Genomic DNA, 27,921 nt, shown 5'->3' with positions numbered 1-27,921 from the left:
ATACTACTATACAACAGTGGACTTCCTTGCACACTATAGGAAAAAGCACTAGCCTCTGTGGTGGCCTTGTTTTATCCTTATGCTTTTATAAATAAAAGACTGCTTTTTAGATTTTTGAAGAACAGTGCCCCTGGGAATCCTGTATTGTTTCTCCTTGCAATTTTACAGAAGAACATGGCAGCAGAGAAGACACCATTTCTATGCAATATATGGGTGTCATGTGCATTGGACAGACAGAGGAAGGTAGTAGAGAGGTGAGCTCCCTTTCAATCTTTACATGCAGCAGTGTTCACTTTTACATCTGCCTGTGCCTTTTGCTCCTTTTTTTTTACTCTTACCTAACCAATATACAATTAGCATAGGGATTGCAATGGTAATTTGTATATGGGTTTTATTTCTTAAATTTAGGAGGTACTGTTTGAAAGATTAGAATTACAATAAAAAAAACACGTCATGATTTTAAAATGTACAAGGAACTTTATTTAAGAATCGGTGTGTACTGTTGAATTGGTAAATTTAAAGAGGACCTTTCACCAGAATAAAACCTCTAAACTGACTATACAGACGTGTAGAGCGGCGCCCAGGGATCCCCTGCACTTACTGTTATCCCCGGGCGCCGCTCCGTTCGCCCGGTATAGCCTCCGGTATCTTCATAGTTAGGCTCCACCCAGGGGAACCTGCCGGCGTCTCTTTCTCCTATGCTGTAACGCTGGCCAATCACAGCGCTCAGCTCATAGCCTGGCTAAGTGCAGGGGTATCCCTGGGCGCCGCTCTACACGTCTGTATAGTCAGTTTAGAGGTTTTATTCTGGTGAAAGGTCCTCTTTAACTCAATAAAAGGAATCTGCACTGCAGGTATGAACAGTTTCCTGAGGGAATATGTGTTATATGTAGTCTGCCCAATTGTGAACAATCATTCTATGGTAAAAAGCTGTTTGGTATAAGAAAAATAAAAAAATATATTAATTCTTCTATGGGTGAATAAATTTACATTTATTGGAACACATTTATATTTCATTAATATGAAAGCGGAGTGTATATATTTATTGTAAGGCTACTATATTGTCAGTCATGTTCTCATATATAAGCAATGCATGAAGCAGGCTAGAACACACAGACTTGTTAACCAACAATACATTTGATAAGAAATAAGCATTTGGATTGGCTATAAACAAGCCCTATTGTTGGTTAGGCCTCTTTCTTTAAAGTGAAGATTTCTCATGAACAGAATAATAAATGGGTTCTCCATGGCTTTACCTAAATTCTCTTTTTAGCTAACCTGAAAACACATCCATTTGGGATATCCGTGGAAGATCCTGCAGCCACTCTTCCATTTACAGTTAATCTGAAAGAATGAATTTAGGTAAAGCCCTGGAGAACCCCTTTTACTGCTACTTCGTTGGTAACAGCACATATAAAAGTCTGAGAAGAAAAGGTCTCCACAAGTGGCCTACACCCAAACTCCACTCAAAACTGGTAATACTTTACTTTGCATTCCTAACAGTCAGTGTTTTTAAGATTTGGAACTGGATTATTAACGTTATTATTAACAATAATGGGACTGGAGCATTTCCTTTTAATTATGTCATATCCAAATCACTGCTAAGGTATTTTCACTGTAAGCCCCATTGGTAGGAGAATGCAGCACCAAAGCTTCCCTACATGTAAACAGAACAGATAGAGCATATATAATTGTAACCGGACTCTTGGGGGATGCACTGTCTTTGGATCATGGCAACAATAAGCCCTTAATGTAAATCTGTCAGGATTTATGTATGCCGCCCCACCTTAAAGCAGATTATGATGGAGAGTAACTGATCTTCCAGACATGCTTTTGCCGGAGTAAAAAGAAAAAAATCCTGAGGACTCCTGTATCCTTCTTACGCCACACACACACGATGATTGACAGCTTTCATTGTATCAGTATGTGTAAAAAGGAAGACTGTCAATCATCCTGTGTAAATGGGGTAATCATGACCATCACTGTTTCTCCTAGGAGTCCTGTCAGAATTTATTTTGTTTTTATCCTTCTAGATATAGAACATATAAAAACCTATATATCACAGCTCAGCTTCTCTTCTATATTATATGCTGCCCTCAGCTCTAAACGGACAGGTTTGCATTCAGATAATAAAGTAACTGCATTCCTGTGTAAAACCACAGATAAAACATGCCAGGTTAGAATGGAGGGAAGGGAAAGACCATCTAAGGGTACTTTCACACTTGAGGCAGAGGATTCCGGCAGGCAATCTGGACGCAAACAGATGCATTTGTGAGAGGTTGTCATCCAGAAAAACGGATCCGGTATTTATTTTTTTCACAAATTTAATGGTCTGCGCATGCACGGACGGAAACAACGGATCAGTTTTGCCGGAACACTTGGGGCCGGATCCGGCAATAATGCATTTCAATGGAAATTAATGCCGGATCCGGCATCCCGGCAAGTGTTCAGGATTTTTGACCGGAGAGAAAACTGCAGCCAAAAAACATAAGAGGGACTGAACTGATGCATACTGAAAGGAATGCTCTTAATTCAGAATGCATTAGGATAAAACTGATCATTTTTTTCCCGGTATTAAGCACTAGGACGGAACTCAATACCGGAAAACAAAAACGCTAGTGTGAAAGTACCCTAAGGCCTCTTTCACACAGGCGTGTCCGGATGCGTCCCGGTGCATTGCGGCAAACCCGCGTGAGTAGGAATGCAATTGCAGTCAGTTTTGACTGCGATTGCGTTCCAATGTTCAGTTTTTATCGCGCGGGTGCAATGTGTTTTGCACGCGCGTGCTAAAAATTCGACTGTGGTACCCAGACCCGAACTTCTTTACAGAAGTTCAGGTTTGGATTAGTTGAAGTGTATATTGTATTACTTCCCCTTATAACATGGTTATAAGGGAAAATAATAGCATTCTGAATACAGAATGCATCGTACAATAGGGCTGGAGGGGTTAAAAAAAATATATATATTTAACTCACCTTAATCCACTTGTTCGCACAGCCCGCATCTCTTCTGTCTTCATCTGTGAGCAATAGGACCTTTGATGACGTCACTGCGTTCATCACATGGTCCATCACATGATCCATCACCATGGTGATGGATCATGTGATGAGTGTAGTGACGTCATCAAAAGTAAAGACAGAAGAGATGCCGGCTGCGCGAACAAGTGGATTAAGGGGAGTTAAATTATTATTTATTTTTTAACCCCTCCAGCCCTATTTTACTATGCATTCTGTATTCATAATGCTATTATTTTCCCTTATAACCATGTTATAAGGGGAAATAATAATGATTGGGTCCCTATCCCGATCGTCACCTAGCAACTGTGCGTGAAAATCGCACCGCATCCGCACTTGCTTGCAGATGCTTGCGATTTTCACGCAACCCCATTAATTTCTATGGGGCCTGCGTTACGTGAAAAACGCACAAAGAGGAGCATGCTGCGATTTTCACGCAACGCACAAGTGATGCGTGAAAATCACTGCTCGTGTGCACAGCCCCATAAAAATGAATGGGTCAGGATTCAGTGCGGGTGCAATGCGTTCAACTCACGCATCGCATCCGCGCGGAATACTCGCCCCGTGTGAAAGGGGCCTAAATCTAAATTTTTTATTTTGGGTGGAGATGCTCCGTTTTTTGCATTTAAAAACACTGGATATTAAAATCATTCTAATGACGATAGTCATAAGTAGTTATTTTTTGTCATGCTTGAATACTTTCAGAATTGTTAGAAATTTTTGCAACAACATTTCAAGCACTAAGTAAATCTGAGCCTGGCAAGTTTGAGGACTAAGATAATGAAATTTGTGTTGGATTTGTCATCTCTTGTTATGAAACATGCATTTTTAACTTAAAAGTTTTGGACACTTAATGGTGATTAGAAGTGGTAGCATAAGTCTTAATTTTGAAGACTTCAATGTGAAGATGAGAAGCTATTTGATTGCAGACGGTCACACTGTAACGGATCAAATCAAACAGCGAAAGCACCTGGAAGAAAAATAAACACATTATTATTTAAACTTATTTTACCGGTCAATGATTTTTTTAAATTGGCAGGAACCTGTATAGAACAAAGAAAAAACATTACTCACCACTTTAACCACTTCAGCCCCCAGTGCTTAAACACCCTGAAAGACCAGGCCACTTTTTACACTTCTGACCTACACTACTTTCACCGTTTATTGCTCGGTCATGCAACTTACCACCCAAATGAATTTTACCTCCTTTTCTTCTCACTAATAGAGCTTTCATTTGGTGGTATTTCATTGCTGCTGACATTTTTACTTTTTTTATAATTAATCGAAATTTAACGATTTTTTTGCAAAAAAATGACATTTTTCACTTTCAGTAGTAAAATTTTGCAAAAAAAACGACATCCATATAGAAATTTTGCTCTAAATTTATAGTTCTACATGTCTTTGATAAAAAAAAAATGTTTGGGTAAAAAAAAAATGGTTTGGGTAAAAGTTATAGCGTTTACAAACTATGGTACAAAAATGTGAATTTCCGCTTTTTGAAGCAGCTCTGACTTTCTGAGCACCTGTCATGTTTCCTGAGGTTCTACAATGCCCAGACAGTACAAACACCCCACAAATGACCCCATTTCTGAAAGTACACACCCTAAGGTATTCGCTGATGGGCATAGTGAGTTCATAGAACTTTTTATTTTTTGTCACAAGTTAGCGGAAATTATGATTTTTTTTTTTTTTTTTTTTTTTTTACAAAGTCTCATATTCCACTAACTTGTGACAAAAAATAAAAAGTTCTATGAACTCACTATGCCCATCAGCGAATACCTTGGGGTCTCTTCTTTCCAAAATGGGGTCACTTGTGGGGTAGTTATACTGCCCTGGCATTCTAGGGGCCCAAATGTGTGGTAAGGAGTTTGAAATCAAATTCTGTAAAAAATGACCTGTCAAATCCGAAAGGTGCTCTTTGGAATATGGGCCCCTTTGCCCACCTAGGCTGCAAAAAAGTGTCACACATCTGGTATCTCCGTACTCAGGAGAAGGTGGGGAATGTGTTTTGGGGTGTCATTTTATATATACCCATGCTGGGTGAGAGAAATATCTTGGCAAAAGACAACTTTTCCCATTTTTTTATACAAAGTTGTCATTTGACCAAGATATTTATCTCACCCAGCATGGGTATATGTAAAAAGACACCCCAAAACACATTCCTCAACTTCTCCTGAGTACGGGGATACCAGATGTGTGACACTTTTTTGCAGCCTAGGTGGGCAAAGGGGCCCATATTCCAAAGAGCACCTTTCGGATTTCACTCCTCATTTTTTACAGAATTTGATTTCAAACTCCTTACCACACATTTGGGCCCCTAGAATACCAGGGCAGTATAACTACCCCACAAGTGACCCCATTTTGGAAAGAAGACACCCCAAGGTATTCCGTGAGGGGCATGGCGAGTTCCTAGAATTTTTTATTTTTTGTCACAAGTTAGTGGAAAATGATGATTTTTTTTTTTATTTTTTTTTTCATACAAAGTCTCATATTCCACAAACTTGTGACAAAAAATAAAAACTTCCATGAACTCACTATGCCCATCAGCGAATACCTTGGGGTCTCTTCTTTCCAAAATGGGGTCACTTGTGGGGTAGTTATACTGCCCTGGCATTCTAGGGGCCCAAATGTGTGGTAAGTAGGTAAATGACCTGTGAAATCCGAAAGGTGCTCTTTGGAATGTGGGCCCCTTTGCCCACCTAGGCTGCAAAAAAGTGTCACACATCTGGTATCTCTGTATTCAGGAGAAGTTGAGGAATGTGTTTTGGGGTGTCTTTTTACATATACCCATGCTGGGTGAGATAAATATCTTGGTCAAATGCCAACTTTGTATAAAAAAATGGGAAAAGTTGTCTTTTGCCAAGATATTTCTCTCACCCAGCATGGGTATATGTAAAATGACACCCCAAAACACATTCCCCAACTTCTCCCGATTACGGAGATACCAGATGTGTGACACTTTTTTGCAGCCTAGGTGGGCAAAGGGGCCCATATTCAAAAGAGCACCTTTCGGATTTCACAGGTCATTTTTTACAGAATTTGATTTCAAACTCCTTACCACACATTTGGGCCCCTAGAATGCCAGGGCAGTATAACTACCCCACAAGTGACCCCATTTTGGAAAGAAGAGACCCCAAGGTATTCGCTGATGGGCATAGTGAGTTCATGGAACTTTTTATTTTTTGTCACAAGTTAGTGGAATATGAGACTTTGTATGAAAAAAAAAATAAAAAAAAAAATAAGCATTTTCCACTAACTTGTGACAAAAAATAAAAAATTCTAGGAACTCGCCATGCCCCTCACGGAATACCTTGGGGTGTCTTCTTTCCAAAATGGGGTCACTTGTGGGGTAGTTATACTGCCCTGGCATTTTCCAGGGGCCCTAATGTGTGGTAAGTAGGTAAATGACCTGTGAAATCCTAAAGGTGCTCTTTGGAATATGGGCCCCTTTGCCCACCTAGGCTGCAAAAAAGTGTCACACATGTGGTATCGCCGTATTCAGGAGAAGTTGGGGAATGTGTTTTGGGGTGTCATTTTACATATACCCATGCTGGGTGAGAGAAATATCTTGGCAAAAGACAACTTTTCCCATTTTTTTATACAAAGTTGACCAAGATATTTCTCTCACCCAGCATGGGTATATGTAAAATGACACCCCAAAACACATTCCCCAACTTCTCCTGAGTACGGCGATACCAGATGTGTGACACTTTTTTGCAGCCTAGATGCGCAAAGGTGCCCAAATTCCTTTTAGGAGGGCATTTTTAGACATTTGGATACCAGACTTCTTCTCACGCTTTGGGGCCCCTAGAATGCCAGAGCAGTATAAATACCCCACATGTGACCCCATTTTGGAAAGAAGACACCCCAAGGTATTCAATGAGGGGCATGGCGAGTTCATAGAAATTTTTTTTTTTTGGCACAAGTTAGCGGAAATTGATATTTTTAATTTTTTTCTCACAAAGTCTCCCGTTCCGCTAACTTGGGACAAAAAATTCAATCTTTCATGGACTCAATATGCCCCTCACGGAATACCTGGGGGTGTCTTCTTTCCGAAATGGGGTCACATGTGGGGTATTTATACTGCCCTGGCATTCTAGGGGCCCTAAAGCGTGAGAAGAAGTCTGGAATATAAATGTCTAAAAAATTTTACGCATTTGGATTCCGTGAGGGGTATGGGGAGTTCATGTGAGATTTTATTTTTTGACACAAGTTAGTGGAATATGAGACTTTGTAAGAAAAAAAAAAAAAAATTCTGCTAACTTGGGCCAAAAAAATATCTGAATGGAGCCTTACAGAGGGGTGATCAATGACAGGGGGGTGATCAATGACAGGGGGGTTGATCAATGACAGGGGGGTTGATCAATGACAGGGGGGTTGATCAATGACAGGGGGGTTGATCAATGACAGGGGGGTGATCAATGACAGGGGGTGATCAATGACAGGGGGGGTGATCAATGACAGGGGGGTTGATCAGGGAGTCTATATGGGGTGATCACCACAGTCATTGATCATGCCCCTGTAAGGCTTCATTCAGACGTCCGGATGCGTTTTGCGGATCCGATCCATCTATCAGTGCATCCGTAAAAATCATGCGGACATCTGAATGGAGCTTTACAGGGGGGTAATCAATGACAGGGGGGTGATCAGGGAGTCTATATGGGGTGATCACCACAGTCATTGATCATGCCCCTGTAAGGCTTCATTCAGACGTCCGGATGCGTTTTGCGGATCGGATCCATCTATCAGTGCATCCGTAAAAATCATGCGGACATCTGAATGGAGCTTTACAGGGGGGTGATCAATGACAGGGGGGTGATCAGGGAGTCTATATGGGGTGATCACCACAGTCATTGATCATGCCCCTGTAAGGCTTCATTCAGACGTCCGGATGCGTTTTGCGGATCGGATCCATCTATCAGTGCATCCGTAAAAATCATGCGGACATCTGAATGGAGCTTTACAGGGGGGTGATCAGGGAGTCTATATGGGGTGATCACCACAGTCATTGATCATGCCCCTGTAAGGCTTCATTCAGACGTCCGGATGCGTTTTGAGGATCGGATCCATCTATCAGTGCATCCGTAAAAATCATGCGGACATCTGAATGGAGCTTTACAGGGGGGTGATCAGGGAGTCTATATGGGGTGATCACCACAGTCATTGATCACGCCCCTGTAAGGCTTCATTCAGACGTCCGGATGCGTTTTGCGGATCCGATCTATCTATCAGTGGATCCGTAAAAATCATGCGGACGTCTGAATGGAGCTTTACAGGGGGTTGATCAATGACAGGGGTGTAATCAATGACAGGGGGGGTGATCAGGGAGTCTATATGGGGTGATAACCACAGTCATTGATCACGCCCCTGTAAGGCTTCATTCAGACGTCCGGATGCGTTTTGCGGATCCGATCCATCTATCAGTGGATCCGTAAAAATCATGCGGACATCTGAATGGAGCTTTACAGGGTGGTAATCAATGACAGGGGGGTGATCAATGACAGGGGGGTGATCAGGGAGTCTATATGGGGTGATCAGGGGTGATCAGGGGCTAATAAGGGGTTAATAAGTGACGGGGGGGGGGTGTAGTGTAGTGTAGTGGTGCTTGGTGGGACTTTACTGAGCTACCTGTGTCCTCTGGTGGTCGATCCAAACAAATGGGACCACCAGAGGACCAGGTAGCAGGTATATTAGACGCTGTTATCAAAACAGCGTCTAATATACCTGTTAGGGGTTAAAAAAAACACATCTCCAGCCTGCCAGCGAACGATCGCCGCTGGCAGGCTGGAGATCAACTCTCTTACCTTCCGTTCCTGTGAGCGCGCGCGCCTGTGTGCGCGCGTTCACAGGAAATCTCGCCCATCGCGAGATGACGCATATATGCGTGACTCTGCGCAGGGCTGCCACCTCCGGAACGCGATCCTGCGTTAGGCGGTCCGGAGGTGGTTAATATCTGGCTGTAATGTCTGCAGTGATGACACCACATTCATTCATTCGTTCAAGTGACCACTGTGGCCAATCACAGCCATTTATGCCCATACAGTATGACTTCTCAGATTGGCTGCAGCCCTCATGTGAACAATAACCAGGACATCATTGCTGCAGTACCAGAAGAGTGAGACATTTAACCCATTATTGACGAATATGAATATATATATATATATATATATATATATATATATATATATATGTCATTGTTCACATGGGAATGTATGAAGCCAGCTCAGGCATGTGGAGTGATAGTCATGACAGCAGCAAATTACCTAGTAAAAGCCCCCTGGCCTGCCATCTTACTGCTCATATAACTCCCTGAGCCAATGTGTAATGTAATGTCAGTAGAATCTATACTAATAAAAGCCCTGTGTACGTGGTGTCCATGCGCGTGTGTCGATTTGTCAAGTGCGCATGCGCGGCACACAAACCAATCAGCACACACTCCACACACACACACACAGCAGTGACCGCCCAAAGCACCGCGCCGCCGGCCAATAAAAACACGGCGCATCACATGCAGCCCGGACAGCCCACAGCAGTGCGGCCGTCCAATCAAAGTCGCCGCCCGGACCGCCCACAATTGCGCCAGCCAATAAACACACGGCGCACCACACGCTGTACGGACTGCCCACAGCATGGAGCCGTCCAATCACACCATCCACACAACTGCGCCGCTGGCCAATAACCGCCTCTTATGGTGTGTGGTGTCAGTTGGAGCCGAGTGCATAAGAAGCAGAGTGCATAAGAAGCGCAGCCATTACATGCACAGTGACAGAAATTGCTCTCAGATACACACTGCAGCTGCTGCCAGCAGTATTAGCCAGCACCACCAATCAGTGCCAGCAATAATTGCCAGCCATCAATCATTGCCACCAGTCACTGTAACAGCAGTCAGTGCCAGCCCTATCAGCCACCAGTCACAGTGCCAGTGGTCTCAGCACCACCAGTTAGTGCCAGCTCTATCAGCCACCAGTCACAGTGCCCGCCGTCTCAGCACCACCAGTCAGTGCGAGCTGTATCAGCCACCAGTCACAGTGCCAGTGGTCTCAGCACCACCAGTCAGTGCCAGCCGTTTCACCCACCAGTCACAGTGACAGCAGTCTCACCATCAACAGTCAGTGCCAAGCGTATTAGCCACCAGTCACAGTGACAGTGGTTTCTGCACCACCAGTTAGTGCCAGCTCTATCAGCCACCAGTCACAGCGCCGTATTAGCACCACCAATCAGTGCCAGCCGTATCAGCCACCAGTCACAGTGCCAGTGGTCTTAGCACCACTAGTCAGTGCCAGCCGTATCAGCCACCATTCACAGAGCCAGCAGTCTCAGCACCACGTGGCACTGCCAGTTGTCTGAGCTACCAGTCAGCACCAGCTGTTTCAGCCATCAGCTGCAGTCTCAGCACCACCAGTCAGTGCCAGCCATCTCAGGCACCAGTCACAGTGCCCACAGTCTCAGCACCACCAGTCAGTCCTAGCAGTCAGTGCCAGCTGTATCAGCGACCAGTCACAGTGCCGGTGGTCTCAGCACCACCAGTCAGTGCCATCCGTATCAGCCACCAGTCACAGTGACAGCAGTCTCAGCACCACCAGTCAGTGCCAAGCGTATTAGCCACCAGTCACAGTGACAGTGGTTTCAGCACCACCAGTTAGTGCCAGCAGTATCAGCCACCAGTCACAGTGCCAGTGGTCTCAGCACCACCAGTCAGTGCCAGCCGTATCAGCCACCAGTCAGTGCCAGCCCTATCAGCCACCAGTCACAGTGCCAGTGGTCTCAGCACCATCAGTTAGTGTCAGCTCTATCAGCCACCAGTCACAGTGCCCGCCGTCTCAGTGCGAGCTGTATCAGCCACCAGTCACAGTGCCAGTGGTCTCAGCACCACCAGTCAGTGCCAGCCATATCAGCCACCAGTCACAGTGCCAGTGGTCTCAGCACCACACGTCACAGTGCCAGCAGTCTCAGCACCACATGGCACTGCCAGTCGTCTCAGCCACCAGTCAGCGCCAGCTGTTTCAGCCATCAGCTGCAGTCTCAGCACCACCAGTTCGTGCCAGCCATCTCAGGCACCAGTCACAGCACCACCAGTCAGTCCTAGCAGTCAGTGCCAGCTGTATCAGTCACAGTGCCAGTGGTCTCAGAACCACCAGGCAGTGCCAGCAGTCAGTACCAGCAGTATCAGCCACCAGTCACAGTGCCAGTGCTCTCAGCACCACCAGTCAGTGCCAGCTCTATCAGCCACGAGTCACAGTGCCAGTGGTCTCAGCACCACCAGTCAGTGCCAGCCGTATCAGCCACCAGTCAGTGCCAGCCCTATCAGCAACCAGTCACAGTGCCAGTGGTCTCAGCACCACCAGTCAATGCCAGCCGTATCAGCCACCAGTCACAGTGACAGCAGTCTCAGCACCACGTGGCACTGCCAGTCGTCTCAGCCACCAGTAAGTGCCAGCTGTTTCAGCCATCAGCTGCAGTCTCAGCACCACCAGTCCGTGCTAGCCATCTCAGGCACCAGTCACAGTGCCCAATCAGTGCCAGCAATCAGTACCAGCAGTATCAGCCACCAGTCACAGTGCCAGTGCTCTCAGCACCACCAGTCAGTGACAGCTGCATCAGTCACCAGTCATAGTGCCTGCAGTCTCAGCCAAAAGTCAGTGCCAGTGACGCACATTACAGCTACATATAAGTCAGTATTAAAGTAAGAGAAAATATTATAAAATTATAAAAGTACAAGCCTATATTACTTGGACTTTTTACTAACAACATGCCACCCAAAAAAAAGGACACATCAAGTAGGACAAAAGACACAGACAATGAAACCCTACATAACCAAATTCTCCTGGAGAAACACTCAAGTCAGCAAGTGAAAATCAAAAAAAGAACGGCTGAAAAACAAAGAAAGAAAATGAGCAAATAGATCAATTCAAGAAAAAGAAAATGAGAGTCACAAAAACGCTAAAAGAGAAAGATTCAGAAGAGCAAATAGATCTATAGAAGAACAGGAAAATCAGCGTAAAAAACAATCTCTAAGAGAAAGACAAAGACGAGCAAATAGATCTATTGAAGAAAAGGAAAATGAGCGTCAGAAAAATGTGAAAGCACACAGAGCTAGGAGAGCAACACTACGTCAGCAACAAGCAATAAAAAGAGGCAGGATAACAGATCTACAAACAGACAACACATTTATCAACAGCCACACAGGAGAGGATAAATGATATAATAGAAAGACAAAAACGTAAGAGAAATGCTGAAAGAGAAAAAGCTAGGAGAGCAAGTCTTACATCAGAAGAACGACATTTACAATGTTTGCGGCAAGCACAATTAGAGACTGGCCCGAAGTAAACGAGTGGAAAATAACGAATCCCGGGCAACAATAGAAAGAATGGCAAAGATAAATGATATAGTTAATATTAATGAGGGTAACATTATACCCCACACATGTGGAGATTTAAATCAGATATGCATTTTTTGTCAAGCAAAACATTTTGAAGGAGAAAGACCATCTGATCAAAAATTTACAGTGTTGCTCAAAAGGAAAAGTAAATCTTCAACCAATTCGAACAAATCCGTTTATACAGCAGCTCATGACGAGTCTGCATCATTACAGCAAAAATTTCATGCAAAATATAAAGTCAATAAATAGTGCTCTAGCATTTGAATCTATGGGAGCTAACATTAGTCCGCCTTCTGGCTATGGGCCATACTGTTTTCGAATCCATGGTTCGATTTGTCACAGAGCAAGAACACTGCATCCTCAACAGGGTGAAAACAGACAGTTTGCACCATTATACATTTTAGATCCCTCTGAAGCTGCAGAACAAAGAATGCAAATTTTTGCCAACTCAGGAATAAATACAGAGCTTATGCAAACATTAAGTACATTTATGGCACAATTCAATCCTTTTGCCGAGGCTTGCAAAATGTTGTACCAAGTTGAAAAAGAATATGAAGAGAATGCTGCCAAAAATGACAATGTTATTAACCACTTCAGCCCCCAGTGCTTAAACACCCTGAAAGACCAGGCCACTTTTTACACTTCTGACCTACACTACTTTCACCATTTATTGCTCGGTCATGCAACTTACCACCCAAATGAATTTTACCTCCTTTTCTTCTCACTAATAGAGCTTTCATTTGGTGGTATTTCTTTGCTGCTGACATTTTTACTTTTTTTGTTATTAATCGAAATTTAACGATTTTTTTGCAAAAAAATGACATTTTTCACTTTCAGTTGTCAAATTTTGCAAAAAAAACTACATCCATATATAAATTTTGCTCTAAATTTATTGTTCTACATGTCTTTGATAAAAAAAAAATGTTTGGGTAAAAAAAAAATGGTTTGGGTAAAAGTTATAGCGTTTACAAACTATGGTACAAAAATGTGAATTTCCGCTTTTTGAAGCAGCTCTGACTTTCTGAGCACCTGTCATGTTTCCTGAGGTTCTACAATGCCCAGACAGTACAAACACCCCACAAATGACCCCATTTCGGAAAGTACACACCCTAAGGTATTCGCTGATGGGCATAGTGAGTTCATAGAACTTTTTATTTTTTGTCACAAGTTAGCGGAAAATGATGATTTTTTTTTTTTTTTTCTTACAAAGTCTCATATTCCACTAACTTGTGACAAAAAATAAAAAGTTCTATGAACTCACTATGCCCATCAGCGAATACCTTGGGGTCTCTTCTTTCCAAAATGGGGTCACTTGTGGGGTAGTTATACTGCCCTGGCATTCTAGGGGCCCAAATGTGTGGTAAGGAGTTTGAAATCAAATTCTGTAAAAAATGACCTGTGAAATCCGAAAGGTGCTCTTTGGAATATGGGCCCCTTTGCCCACCTAGGCTGCAAAAAAGTGTCACACATCTGGTATCTCCGTACTCAGGAGAAGGTGGGGAATGTGTTTTGGGGTGTCTTTTTACATATACCCATGCTGGGTGAGATAAATATCTTGGTCAAATGCCAACTTTGTATAAAAAAATGGGAAAAGTTGTCTTTTGCCAAGATATTTCTCTCACCCAGCAGGGGTATATGTAAAATGACACCCCAAAACACATTCCCCACCTTCTCCTGAGTACGGAGATACCAGATGTGTGACACTTTTTTGCAGCCTAGGTGGGCAAAGGGGCCCATATTCCAAAGAGCACCTTTCGGATTTCACAGGTCATTTTTTACAGAATTTGATTTCAAACTCCTTACCACACATTTGGGCCCCTAGAATGCCAGGGCAGTATAACTACCCCACAAGTGACCCCATTTTGGAAAGAAGAGACCCCAAGGTATTCGTTGATGGGCATAGTGAGTTCATGGAAGTTTTTATTTTTTGTCACAAGTTAGTGGAATATGAGACTTTGTATGAAAAAAAAAAAAAAAAAAAAAAAAATCAGCATTTTCCACTAACTTGTGACAAAAAATAAAAAATTCTAGGAACTCGCCATGCCCCTCACGGAATACCTTGGGGTGTCTTCTTTCCAAAATGGGGTCACTTGTGGGGTAGTTATACTGCCGTGGCATTTTCCAGGGGCCCTAATGTGTGGTAAGTAGGTAAATGACCTGTGAAATCCTAAAGGTGCTCTTTGGAATATGGGCCCCTTTGCCCACCTAGGCTGCAAAAAAGTGTCACACATGTGGTATCGCCGTATTCAGGAGAAGTTGGGGAATGTGTTTTGGGGTGTCATTTTACATATACCCTTGCTGGGTGAGAGAAATATCTTGGCAAAAGACAACTTTTCCCATTTTTTTATACAAAGTTGGCATTTGACCAAGATATTTATCTCACCCAGCATGGGTATATGTAAAATGACACCCCAAAACACATTCCCCAACTTCTCCTGAGTACGGCGATACCAGATGTGTGACACTTTTTTGCAGCCTAGATGCGCAAAGGTGCCCAAATTCCTTTTAGGAGGGCATTTTTAGATATTTGGATACCAGACTTCTTCTCACGCTTTGGGGCCCCTAGAATGCCAGGGCAGTATAAATACCCCACATGTGACCCCATTTTGGAAAGAAGACACCCCAAGGTATTCAATGAGGGGCATGGCGAGTTCATATAAAAAAATTTTTTTTGGCACAAGTTAGCGGAAATTGATATTTTTAATTTTTTTCTCACAAAGTCTCCCGTTCCGCTAACTTGGGACAAAAATTTCAATCTTTCATGGACTCAATATGCCCCTCACGGAATACCTGGGGGTGTCTTCTTTCCGAAATGGGGTCACATGTGGGGTATTTATACTGCCCTGGCATTCTAGGGGCCCTAAAGCGTGAGAAGAAGTCTGGAATATAAATGTCTAAAAATTTTTACGCATTTGGTTTCCGTGAGGGGTATGGTGAGTTCATGTGAGATTTTATTTTTTGACACAAGTTAGTGGAATATGAGACTTTGTAAGAAAAAAAAAATATAATTCTGCTAACTTGGGCCAAAAAAATGTCTGAATGGAGCCTTACAGGGGGGTGATCAATGACAGGGGGGTGATCAATGACAGGGGGGGTGATCAATGACAGGGGGGTGATCAGGGAGTCTATATGGGGTGATCACCACAGTCATTGATCACGCCCCTGTAAGGCTTCATTCAGACGTCCGGATGCGTTTTGCGGATCGGATCCATCTATCAGTGGATCCGTAAAAATCATGCGGACGTCTGAATGGAGCTTTACAGGGGGGTAATCAATGACAGGGGGGTAATCAATGACAGGGGGGTGATCAGGGAGTCTATATGGGGTGATCACCACAGTCATTGATCACGCCCCTGTAAGGCTTCATTCAGACGTCCGGATGCGTTTTGCGGATCCGATCCATCTATCAGTGCATCCGTAAAAATCATGCGGACATCTGAATGGAGCTTTACAGGGGGGTAATCAATGACAGGGGGGTTATCAGGGAGTCTATATGGGGTGATCACCACAGTCATTGATCATGCCCCTGTAAGGCTTCATTCAGACGTCCGGATGCGTTTTGCGGATCGGATCCATCTATCAGTGCATCCGTAAAAATCATGCGGACATCTGAATGGAGCTTTACAGGGGGGTGATCAGGGAGTCTATATGGGGTGATCACCACAGTCATTGATCATGCCCCTGTAAGGCTTCATTCAGACGTCCGGATGCGTTTTGCGGATCCGATCCTTCTATCAGTGCATCCGTAAAAATCATGCGGACATCTGAATGGAGCTTTACAGGGGGGTGATCAATGACAGGGGTGTAATCAATGACAGGGGGGTGATCAGGGAGTCTATATGGGGTGATCACCACAGTCATTGATCATGCCCCTGTAAGGCTTCATTCAGACGTCCGGATGCGTTTTGCGGATCGGATCCATCTATCAGTGCATCCGTAAAAATCATGCGGACATCTGAATGGAGCTTTACAGGGGGGTGATCAGGGAGTCTATATGGGGTGATCACCACAGTCATTGATCATGCCCCTGTAAGGCTTCATTCAGACGTCCGGATGCGTTTTGCGGATCGGATCCATCTATCAGTGCATCCGTAAAAATCATGCGGACATCTGAATGGAGCTTTACAGGGGGGTGATCAGGGAGTCTATATGGGGTGATCACCACAGTCATTGATCATGCCCCTGTAAGGCTTCATTCAGACGTCCGGATGCGTTTTGCAAATCGGATCCATCTATCAGTGCATCCGTAAAAATCATGCGGACATCTGAATGGAGCTTTACAGGGGGGTGATCAGGGAGTCTATATGGGGTGATCACCACAGTCATTGATCATGCCCCTGTAAGGCTTCATTCAGACGTCCGGATGCGTTTTGCGGATCCGATCCATCTATCAGTGGATCCGTAAAAATCATGCGGACGTCTGAATGGAGCTTTACAGGGGGTTGATCAATGACAGGGGTGTAATCAATGACAGGGGGGGGTGATCAGGGAGTCTATATGGGGTGATAACCACAGTCATTGATCACGCCCCTGTAAGGCTTCATTCAGACGTCCGGATGCATTTTGCGGATCGGATCCATCTATCAGTGGATCCGTAAAAATCATGCGGACATCTGAATGGAGCTTTACAGGGGGGTGATCAATGACAGGGGGGTAATCAATGACAGGGGGGTGATCAGGGAGTCTATATGGGGTGATCAGGGGCTAATAAGGGGTTAATAAGTGACGGGGGGGGGGAGTGTGGTGTAGTGTAGTGGTGCTTGGTGGGACTTTACTGAGCTACCTGTGTCCTCTAGTGGTCGATCCAAACAAATGGGACCACCAGAGGACCAGGTAGCAGGTATATTAGACGCTGTTATCAAAACAGCGTCTAATATACCTGTTAGGGGTTAAAAAAAACACATCTCCAGCCTGCCAGCGAACGATCGCCGCTGGCAGGCTGGAGATCAACTCTCTTACCTTCCGTTCCTGTGAGCAGGAAATCTCAGCCATCGCGAGATGACGCATATATGCGTGACTCTGCGCAGGGCTGCCACCTCCGGAACGCGATCCTGCGTTAGGCGGTCCGGAGGTGGTTAAGGAAGTGTCCATGACAATAGTACAAGATCGCAAAAATGACCAAAGGCGCTATAACGCACCAAAATATAATGAGGTTGCTTTTATTTTTCAAAATGATGATGGAGAACCACCACTTGAAAGAGATCTTCTTATACACTGCAAACCAAGTGAAGATTATACAAATAAAAAAATAAAAAAAGAATTAGTGTCCTTGATCCTAATTTGGAACCCATGGTTTACCCATTGTTATTCCCCTATGGGGATCAAAGCTGGGGAATTGACATTCCATTGCAAAACCGACCACAAGCTTTATTAAATTTACCAAACCAGTCTCACAATCCTAGAGGTAGAGTCACTCAAATGCAATACTACGGTTACAGTCTTTCCATTAGAGAGGATTTTAATCCCTTTTTAAATGCAGGCCGCCTTACACAGCAATATATAGTTGATGCATTTGTAAAAACAGAAGCCAACAGACTCAATTATATACGTCAAAATCAGTCTAAATTGCGTGTTGAAAAATACTCTGGATTAATGGATCATTTGTTTAATGAAGCCAATGAAGCAGGCCTGAGTCCTGGAAAAATGTATATTTTGCCTTCTTCATTTGCAGGGAGCCCCAGAAACATGCAACAAAATTATCAAGATGCTATGGCAATTGTCAGAAAATATGGAAAGCCAGATCTTTTTATTACAATGACATGCAATCCCAAATGGGAAGAGATTGTAGATAACCTACAACATGGACAAACTGTTGATGGACAACCACATTTAGTTGCAAGAGTATTTAATCTAAAACTCAAAGCTCTAATTTATGACATCAGTAAAAAAACATATATTTTTGGAGTCCCAAAAGCAATGGTCTACTTGATAGAATTTCAAAAGAGAGGTTTACCACAGGCTCACATACTTCTCATTCTTAAAGAAAGCTGTAAACCAAAAAATGAAGAACTGATAGATAAAATTGTCTCTGCTGAAATCCCTAACATTGAAAATCACTCCTCACTTACATGCAATTGTAACAAATCATATGATTCATGGACCATGTGGAGCACTCAATCCTAATTCTCCATGTATGACAAATGACAAATGCTTTAAGGATTTTCCAAAGGAATTCCAACAAAAAACTATTGCTAAAAGCAATGGCTATCCAAAGTACAAGAGAAGAAATACAGGCCAAACTAGAATTCTTAATGGAAAGAATATTGATAATTCTTGGGTTGTACCATATAATCCTTACTTAGCATTGAAGTACAATTGCCACATTAATGTGGATGTTTGTGCATCAGTGAAAAGTGTAAAAAATACCTTTTTAAATATGTGTACAAAGGTCATGATTGTGCAAATGTTGTCATTCAAGAACAAGGTACTTTGAATCATGATGAAATAAACACCTTTATTAATTCTAGGTATGTCAGTGCTCCAGAAGCAGCATGGCGTTTTGCATGGGTTTGAAATGCATTATCAATCCCATACCATCCATAGATTAGCAGTGCATCTGCCTGAAGAACAATCAGTTTTTTTCAACCCAAATGACATTACCACAGCGGTACAGAGATCTTTAAACCGTGATACTCAATTGACAGCTTGGTTCAAATTGAATCAACAAAAAGAGGAAGCAAAGAATATACACTGGTCAAAAAAATAAAGGGAACACTTAAAACAACACAATGCAACTCCAAGTCAATCACACTTCTGTGAAATCAAACTGTCCACTTAGGAAGCAACACTGAGTGACAATCAATTTCACATGCTGTTGTGCAAATGGGATAGACAACAGGTGGAAATTATAGGCAATTAGCAAGACACCCCCAATAAAGGAGTGGTTCTGCAGGTGATGACCACAGACCACTTCTCAGTTCCTATGCTTCCTGGCTGATGTTTTGGTCACTTTTGAATGCTGGCGGTGCTTTCACTCTAGTGGTAGCATGAGACGGAGTCTACAACCCACACAAGTGGCTCAGGTAGTGCAGCTTATCCAGGGTGGCACATCAATGCGAGCTGTGGCAAGAAGGTTTGCTGTGTATGTCAGCGTAGTGTCCAGAGCATGGAGGCGCTACCAGGAGACAGGCCAGTACATCAGGAGACGTGGAGGAGGCCGTAGGAGGGCAACAACCCAGCAGCAGGACCGCTACCTCCGCCTTTGTGCAAGGAGGAACAGGAGGAGCACTGCCAGAGCCCTGCAAAATGACCTCCAGCAGGCCACAAATGTGCATGTGTCTGCTCAAACGGTCAGAAACAGACTCCATGAGGGTGATATGAGGGCCCGACGTCCACAGGTGGGGGTTGTGCTTACAGCCCAACACCGTGCAGGACGTTTGGCATTTGCCAGAGAACACCAAGATTGGCAAATGCTCTGTGCTCTTCACAGATGAAAGCAGGTTCACACTGAGCACATATGACAGACGTGACAGAGTCTGGAGACGCCGTGGAGAACGTTCTTCTGCCTGCAACATCCTCCAGCATGACCGGTTTGGCATTGGGTCAGTAATGGTGTGGGGTGGCATTTCTTTGGAGGGCCGCACAGCCCTCCATGTGCTTGCCAGAGGTAGCCTGACTGCCATTAGGTACCGAGATGAGATCCTCAGACCCCTTGTGAGACCATATGCTGATGCGGTTGGCCCTGGGTTCCTCCTAATGCAAGACAATGCTAGACCTCATGTGGCTGGAGTGTGTCAGCAGTTCCTGCAAGACGAAGGCATTGATACTATGGACTGGCCCGCCAGTTCCCCAGACCTGAATCCAATTGAGCACATCTGGGACATCATGTCTCGCTCTATCCACCAACGTCACGTTGCACCACAGACTGTCCAGGAGTTGGCAGATGCTTTAGTCCAGGTCTGGGAGGAGATCCCTCAGGAGACCGTCCGCCACCTCATCAGGAGCATGCAGAGGTGTTGTAGGGAGGTCATACAGGCACGTGGAGGCCACACACACTACTGAGCCTCATTTTGACTTGTTTTAAGGACATTACATCAAAGTTTGATCAGCCTGTAGTGTGTTTTTCCACTTTAATTTTGAGTGTGACTCCAAATCCAGACCTCCATGGGTCCAAAAATTTTGATTTCCATTTTTTTATTTTTGTGTGATTTTGTTGTCAGCACATTCAACTATGTAAAGAACAAAGTATTTCAGAAGAATATTTAACTCAGATCTAGGATGTGTTATTTTTGTGTTCCCTTTATTTTTTTGAGCAGTGTACATTCTGTACACACTACAGTCGTGGCCAAAAGTTTTGAGAATGACACAAATATTAGTTTTCACAAAGTTTGCTGCTAAACTGCTTTTAGATCTTTATTTCAGTTGTTTCTGTGATGTAGTGAAATATAATTACACGCACTTCATATGTTTCAAAGGCTTTTATCGACAATTACATGACATTTATGCAAAGAGTCAGTATTTGCAGTGTTGGCCCTTCTTTTTCAGGACCTCTGCAATTCGACTGGGCATGCTCTCAATCAACTTCTGGGCCAATTCCTGACTGATCGCAACCCATTCTTTCATAATCACTTCTAGGAGTTTGTCAGAATTAGTGGGTTTTTGTTTGTCCACCCGCCTCTTGAGGATTGACCACAAGTTCTCAATGGGATTAAGATCTGGGGAGTTTCCAGGCCATGGACCCAAAATGTCAACGTTTTGGTCCCCGAGCCACTTAGTTATCACTTTTGCCTTATGGCACGATGCTCCATCGTGCTGGAAAATTCATTGTTCTTCACCAAACTGTTGTTGGAAGAAGTTGCTGTTGGAGCGTGTTTTGGTACCATTCTTTATTCATGGCTGTGTTTTTGGGCAAAATTGTGAGTGAGCCCACTCCCTTGGATGAGAAGCAACCCCACACATGAATGGTCTCAGGATGCTTTACTGTTGGCATGACACAGGACTGATGGTAGTGCTCACCTTTTCTTCTCCGGACAAGCCTTTTTCCAGATGCCCCAAACAATCGGAAAGAGGCTTCATCGGAGAATATGACTTTGCCCCAGTCCTCAGCAGTCCATTCACCATACTTTCTGCAGAAGATCAATCTGTCCTGATGTTTTTTTTTGGAGAGAAGTGGCTTCTTTGCTGCCCTTCTTGACACCAGGCCATCTTCCAAAAGTCTTCGCCTCACTGTGCGTGCAGATGCGCTCACACCTGCCTGCTGCCATTCCTGAGCAAGCTCTGCACTGGTGGCACTCCGATCCCGCAGCTGAATCCTCTTTAGGAGACGATCCCGGCGCTTGCTGAACATTCTTGAATGCCCTGAAGCCTTCTTAACAAGAATTGAACCTCCTTCCTTGAAGTTCTTGATGATCCTATTAATTGTTGATTGAGGTGCAATCTTAGTAGCCACAATATCCTTGCCTGTGAAGCCATTTTTATGCAACGCAATGATGGCTGCATGCGTTTCTTTGCAGGTCACCATGGTTAACAATGGAAGAACAATGATTTCAAGCATGACCCTCTTTTTAACATGTCAAGTCTGCCATTTTAACCCAATCAGCCTGACATAATGATCTCCAGCCTTGTGCTTGTCAACATTCTCACCTGAGTTAACAAGACGATTACTGAAATGATCTCAGCAGGTCCTTTAATGACAGCAATGAAATGCAGTGGAAAGTTTTTTTTGGGATTAAGTTAATGTTCATGGCAAAGAAGGACTATGCAATTCATCTGATCACTCTTCATAACATTCTGTAGTATATGCAAATTGCTATTATAAAAACTTAAGCAGCAACTTTTCCAATTTCCAATATTTATGTAATTCTCCAAACTTTTGGCCACGACTGTACATTCATAAATATAGTATCAGGACAACAGTGAGCATATATTGTCCTACTGTATTTACGTAGTTCGGACTCCACATGCTAGCTAGTTTTCTGAAGGTGCCGAAAGGCAAATCTGCCCAATTATGCAGTGAAGGGCAACATTATCAAAGCATAACTAGGCAGATTAGCTAGAAAAGTTGAGTGACTTTCCCTGTAGAACTGTACACAAACCTCAATAAGCTGTGTTAACACTACTTGGCACTACTAGTACCAGGGGCATAACTAGAAGCCACCCCCTGGCTAGGGTTACAGTTTGGTTTACAATATTCCTCCCCAGTCCCTGTATGACCCCGTAGTACCCTTCTACAGTAGAATGCTCCCTTAGTGCTCTATTCATAGTAGCTATATATCCTTAGAGCCACCACATAGTAGTTATGCCCCCTTTACAGCAAAATGCCCTCTTAGTGCCCCATTCACAGCAGTCATGCCCCACACAGTAGTTATGCATACTTAGAAAATTTCAGTAATTTAAATAAATCATATGTAGGGCTACATAATATTTAGAGTAGTAATGGTTTCCCTGCAACCTCTTATCTAGAACTGTTCTCCATGCGTAAATAGCAAATTTGGACAATATCAAATTTATCTCACATAACAAGACTGAATCCCTACTTTTCTTGAAGCACCAAATCAGTCAGACAGGGACCAAAGCAGTAGAGTGTGCAAAATTCAACACAGTAAGAATTGAATCGGGAAGTCTGTTGTTGTGGTAGGGAGCAGTGGTGGCAATTGGGAGCAGCACTCTGGAAGGCAAAAACAGAGTGGAAGACTGGAGGCAGCGTTCTGATGGCAGTGTGTGACTCTGTGATACTGGCTAGGGCAGGCAACCTCCAGCACTCCAGCACTCCAGCCGTTGTGAAACTAGAACTCCCAGCAGGCATACTTGATCTGCTCTTCTAAGTACTCTTATAGAATTTAAAGGAGCATGCTAGAAATTGTAGTTTCACAACAGCTGGAGGGCTGAAGGTTGCTGACCCCTTGCTTGGGTTAAAAAGCCCCTGGGCGGGGTCTGGAGTGTATGCACAAGAGGCAGTTATAGCCAAGTGATAAAGTACAGTCTCATACACAATATACCGGACTGTGGCGCTATATAGTTTATCTGACTTCTCTGTACTTCATATCTGTGAGCACTATGGCTGTCACTATGCACATGCCCGTATCAGTTTTGCGGTGCAATCTAAATATTTTGGCGCACCCGTTGACTTCAATGGGTCCGCCAGAATAGAATATGCTCTATCTTTTGCTGCACAGAGATGCAGATAGCACACGGATGGCCATATTTTGCAGATCCACAATTTGCAGCCCTCAAAATGGATACAGTCATGTGCATGAGGCCCAATGGGGACAATATGGCCATCATTATATATTGGACAATCTATTGCCTATTTGCCAATCCTACTTGGTTTTCTAGAACCTTCCTAAAAATAGAAGCCCTCCTAGACCCCAGCAGAACATAAAGGAAGCATTTCCTGGGCCAGCAATGTTTATGGGGGTAAACTCTCTAGCCATAGGTCAATGTGAAGGGGGGCAGACTCTTATGTGGACATTGTAAACCCCTGTTATTCACTCCTAAATGGTGGCTAAGGCTAAATATAGCACTAATAATGTTGTGTAACTGACATTGGAGGTTGGCAGTGTCACTTATCACCTCCGAACCCCTGGGTAATTCCAGTATGTATTAGTCTCAGGGGATCAATAAGCACCTTCTCATGTTACAGTCCTCTCTTTCAGTGATCCCTGTGTAGTGCGCTAAATACAAACACCTCGACACTGAACACCCAGGGCACGCTGGGACTTGTGATCTTACATCACTTGGGCACATGCTTGCCATTTCCTCATGGACGTCGCTCCACCAACCTTTCAGGTTGCCCAGCAGAGGCTTCGTTCCTGCCATGCTCTCTCTCTGACATGTCACCAGCCGACATTGGTGCAGGGGTGGCGCATGCTCCCGCTTTTTCATAAAATTAGTTGATCCACAATAAAGAATAAAATGAAAAGCGCTACTATAAGTGTTCAGCACGTGGAGGAAGGGTGATGTGAGGGGTGCGCTGAATAGTCCAGCATCAAACCAAAACAGCCAGATCAGCAGCCACCTTACTAATAACAAAGCTCCGTACTGTATGGAGCTTTGTTATTGGATCTTTCAGGCACCAGCCACATTGCTGTGCTGCCTGTGCCTTTAACAGTGCTAAGAGAGCTCATAAATGGCAAAGGCATTATTGTTTGTACACATGCACATTAGACATTTTTTAGTCTGTAAAATTGCCCTTACAGGCGTCTATGACACTTGTACAAGGGTTATTGTAATCTCTGGTCCCCACACAGAAGTTATGCCCTTTGAATGACCCATTTAAAACATTCATGCCTCTTAGTGTACCCCCACAGTAGTTATGCCTCCTTTGTGCCCCCAACAGTAGAAGTCCCTCTTCGTGCCCCTCTCACAGTAGTTCTGCCCACTTTGTTCCCTCTTCACTGTAGTGCTGCTCCCTTACATTAGTTATGCCCTTGTAGCGGTAATAACATTGTCTGTCATTCACTACGGCCTGGATCTCAGCACTAGTACACACGCAGTAAACATTACAACATTTATTTTATACTATAGGTAACTAGGAGATTCCTTTTCAGAAAATGGCTATGTTTACTGTGTAACTAACAAATTATGCAGCCTTATCCCAGCTCCCTCCTCCTAAACTTCTTGTCTCGTGTGCACTAGCATGAGAAGGGGGAAAGGGAGGAGAGAATATTGCTGCAGCCTGAGAGAAAAATACACTATTTTTCAAATTTATATGTCATGGTGTGCAATTCTGATATTGGACAAAACCAGCGCAAGAAAAGAAAAGGGGGGGGGGCGTGGCCAACTGCCGTAATGGACGGCCGCATCTGAGTGAAGCTCCGGCTCCCGCCAACTATCCTGAGCCATCCTGATCCCCACATCTGCTGAAATTTGCCCCATCGAGCTTACCTAAGCCAGCAGCCAGCGCTCTACCTCTGACATGAGTCCCAGCAAGGCACAGTTGGCGGCGGAGCGACTAAAGGAGTTTGCCAGGCAGGACTCCCAGCATGGCGCCGCAGCTTCGTCTCCGACACGTGCGGCCAGTACCAGGAACCAGTCGTCACAACAGCCACTCACCGAGGCGGAGGCTGAACCTGAATTCACCCTGCAAGCCTCTCACCAGCAACTCATGGCAGCCATTACTGGGTGCCAAGTCTCCCTGACCGGGAAGATAGATGAGGTAAGGGTGGATTTGGGCCTATTACGCCAAGATGTACAGCAGCTGCGCGAGCGGGTCCGAGTGACCGAGACCAGGGTATCAGACCTGGAGGATCTAACCAATCCCTTACCGGCAAGAATTACTGCAGTGGAGGCGTCTGTGGAGCTATTTCGCCAGAAATGTGACGACCTCGAGAACCGTGCGCGGCGCAATAATGTGCGCATCATTGGCATGCCTGAGCGGGCCGAGGGCCCAGATCCAGCAGTCTTCCTGGAGGGATGGTTCAAAGAGATATTCCCCAATGCTGCTTTCTCAGCTGCGTACACGGTGGAAAGGGCGCACCGGGTACCTGCCAGGCCGTTGCCTCCTGGTGCCCCCCCAAGACCTCTACTAGCTCGCATGTTAAACTGGCGGGACAGAGATCTCATTCTGGCACAGGCCAGGGTCGCACAGAAGATATCACTAGGCTCTGCGAACATTTCACTGTATCCGGATTTTTCTGCTGACCTTCAAAAGAAACGTGCTACCTTTGTCTCTATCAAGAGACGCCTCCGGGAGCTGAACCTCAAGTATTCCATGGCGTATCCTGCTCGCCTGAGAGTTGTAGATGGCGACAAGTCACTTTTCTTCTCTAATCCTGCCGAAGCGGAGGACTGGATGGCTGGGAGACACCGACGTTCCCCTCCCAGATGATCTGGCCTGCATCTGAAGCTATTCATGGACATGCCTGAGAGATGAAAAAGTTGCTGCGTGGACCCTGCTTGCCCTCTATACCTATTCATGACTTTTACTTTATTTTTTCCCCTATGCTTCTGTTTTCCAACGCTGCTCCAAGTCAGAGTTGGGTAAAGTATTAATTCATGTTGATAATTGGCCTCAGGGTCATTGAGGGTTAATTGCGGGCAGTTCCTCATGCCAAGTATTCATGTAATCAGCAGATATAACTTCAAATGGGGGGAGTCAGCTACTCCACCTGCAGTGGGTTTCCACCTATATACACCGTGCAGGTCCCCCAAACACATGGCCACTTGTTCACATGGATGTGATTATGTTTACCCCCTGTTGGGGTGGTTTAGTGTATTTGCAATGTTTTTCGTTATTGATGCAATGTCTAACAAGCAAGATGTGAGAGTCCTATACAGTGCACATTATTCCTGCCATGGTGAACCCCAGGAGAGGGGTGATTATCCTTGTGTCTTTACCTGGTGTTTATCATGGCGGGTTTAAGAGTGATGTCCTGGAACGTCAGAGGTTTAGGCGGACCTAGGAAACAAATGGCTGTGTTTTCACATATCCGCAGTTTCGCGCCGCATATCTTGGGTCTGCAGGAGACGCACCTCACCACAGACACAGGAGGGAGAGTTAGGAAACCATGGGTTCAGTGGGTGGAAAGTGCATATGGCAACTCGTATTCTAAAGGGGTGTCATTATTGATCCACAGGGCGGTCAGATGGGAACCTCATCACACGTCTGTTGACCCTGAGGGGAAGTTTGTTTTTGTATACGCCCACATTAATGGTATGCCTTATGTGATTCTAAATATGTACAATCCCCCCCCTGCCAATCTTTCCCTGCTGCAGGCTGCGGCAGGATTTGCAGCACAATTCCCGTCAGCCGGGGTACTTGGCATGGGGGACCTCAACTTGACCTTGGACGTTGTGAAGGATAGGTTTTGCAGCCCGTCCAGTGACTCCTGTAGACGGACATCGGGTAAAACTGCCTTGGCTCGCCTGTTAGATGAGCTTGGGTGGTTGGACATTTGGAGGGAGAGGTACCCAGACAGAATTGAATTTTCTTGCTTCACTCCTTCTAGAGGAGCCTTATCTAGGATTGACTACCTCCTGGGCACCCCTGGCACCTTCATGGCTACTCGAGAGATACATTACGGATCCCAGGGTTTATCTGACCATGCACCTATAATGGCCTCAATCACTGATCCCTACTGTGCTGTCCGTGTGCCCAAACAACGCATACACCCGTTCTGGTTATCTTTAATGTCCCTGAATGATAGGATACCTGACCAATTCCATTCATTCCTTGCTGTTAACTCAGCTGACGCTCATCCGGCCCTGTTGTGGGAGACTCTGAAAGCCTTCCTGCGTGGGTGCCTTAAGTCATCCATCTCTTACATTAAGAAATTCACTCGCCGTAAGGAGGAGGACTTGGGCACGCAGTGCAGGAATGCAGAATCTGCATATGTCTCAGACCCCACTGAAGAGAATAGGAGAGATTGGATGATGAAGGGTAGACAGTACATGAACCATTTGCAAGAAAAAAGTGATCGCAGGATGCTTTTCATGCAGCAACAAACCTTTGAACAAGGCAGCAGGGTGGGGAAGGTGCTGGCGCAGGTAGTGAGGAGGAACAACATGTCTCCGCCGATATTACGCATTAGCGACAGGGAAGGGGAGGTGGTGTCTAAGCCTGAGGGTATCCTGGATCGGTTCAAGGAA

At 44.6% G+C, this 27,921-nt stretch overlaps 1 protein-coding gene across 1 annotated transcript in view; it reads right to left on the bottom strand.

Annotated features, from left to right (window-relative positions):
• Window positions 1-3,645: 3,645 nt before the first annotated feature.
• The window catches only part of CEPT1 (choline/ethanolamine phosphotransferase 1), a 326,348-nt gene continuing 302,072 nt past the window's right edge, over window positions 3,646-27,921 (bottom strand). Inside the window, exon 9 of the mRNA XM_040424136.1 lies at window positions 3,646-3,984. Within this exon, the coding sequence (XP_040280070.1) occupies window positions 3,865-3,984 (120 nt within the window). The 3' untranslated portion in view covers window positions 3,646-3,864. The remainder of the gene's footprint in view (window positions 3,985-27,921) is intronic.

This window comes from Bufo bufo, chromosome 3, assembly GCF_905171765.1.
Source record: "Bufo bufo chromosome 3, aBufBuf1.1, whole genome shotgun sequence".
In the NCBI taxonomy this organism is placed as follows: domain Eukaryota; kingdom Metazoa; phylum Chordata; class Amphibia; order Anura; family Bufonidae; genus Bufo; species Bufo bufo.
The sequence above is the reverse complement of the archived record's forward strand: the minus strand, read 5'-3'. Positions and strand labels throughout refer to the sequence as shown.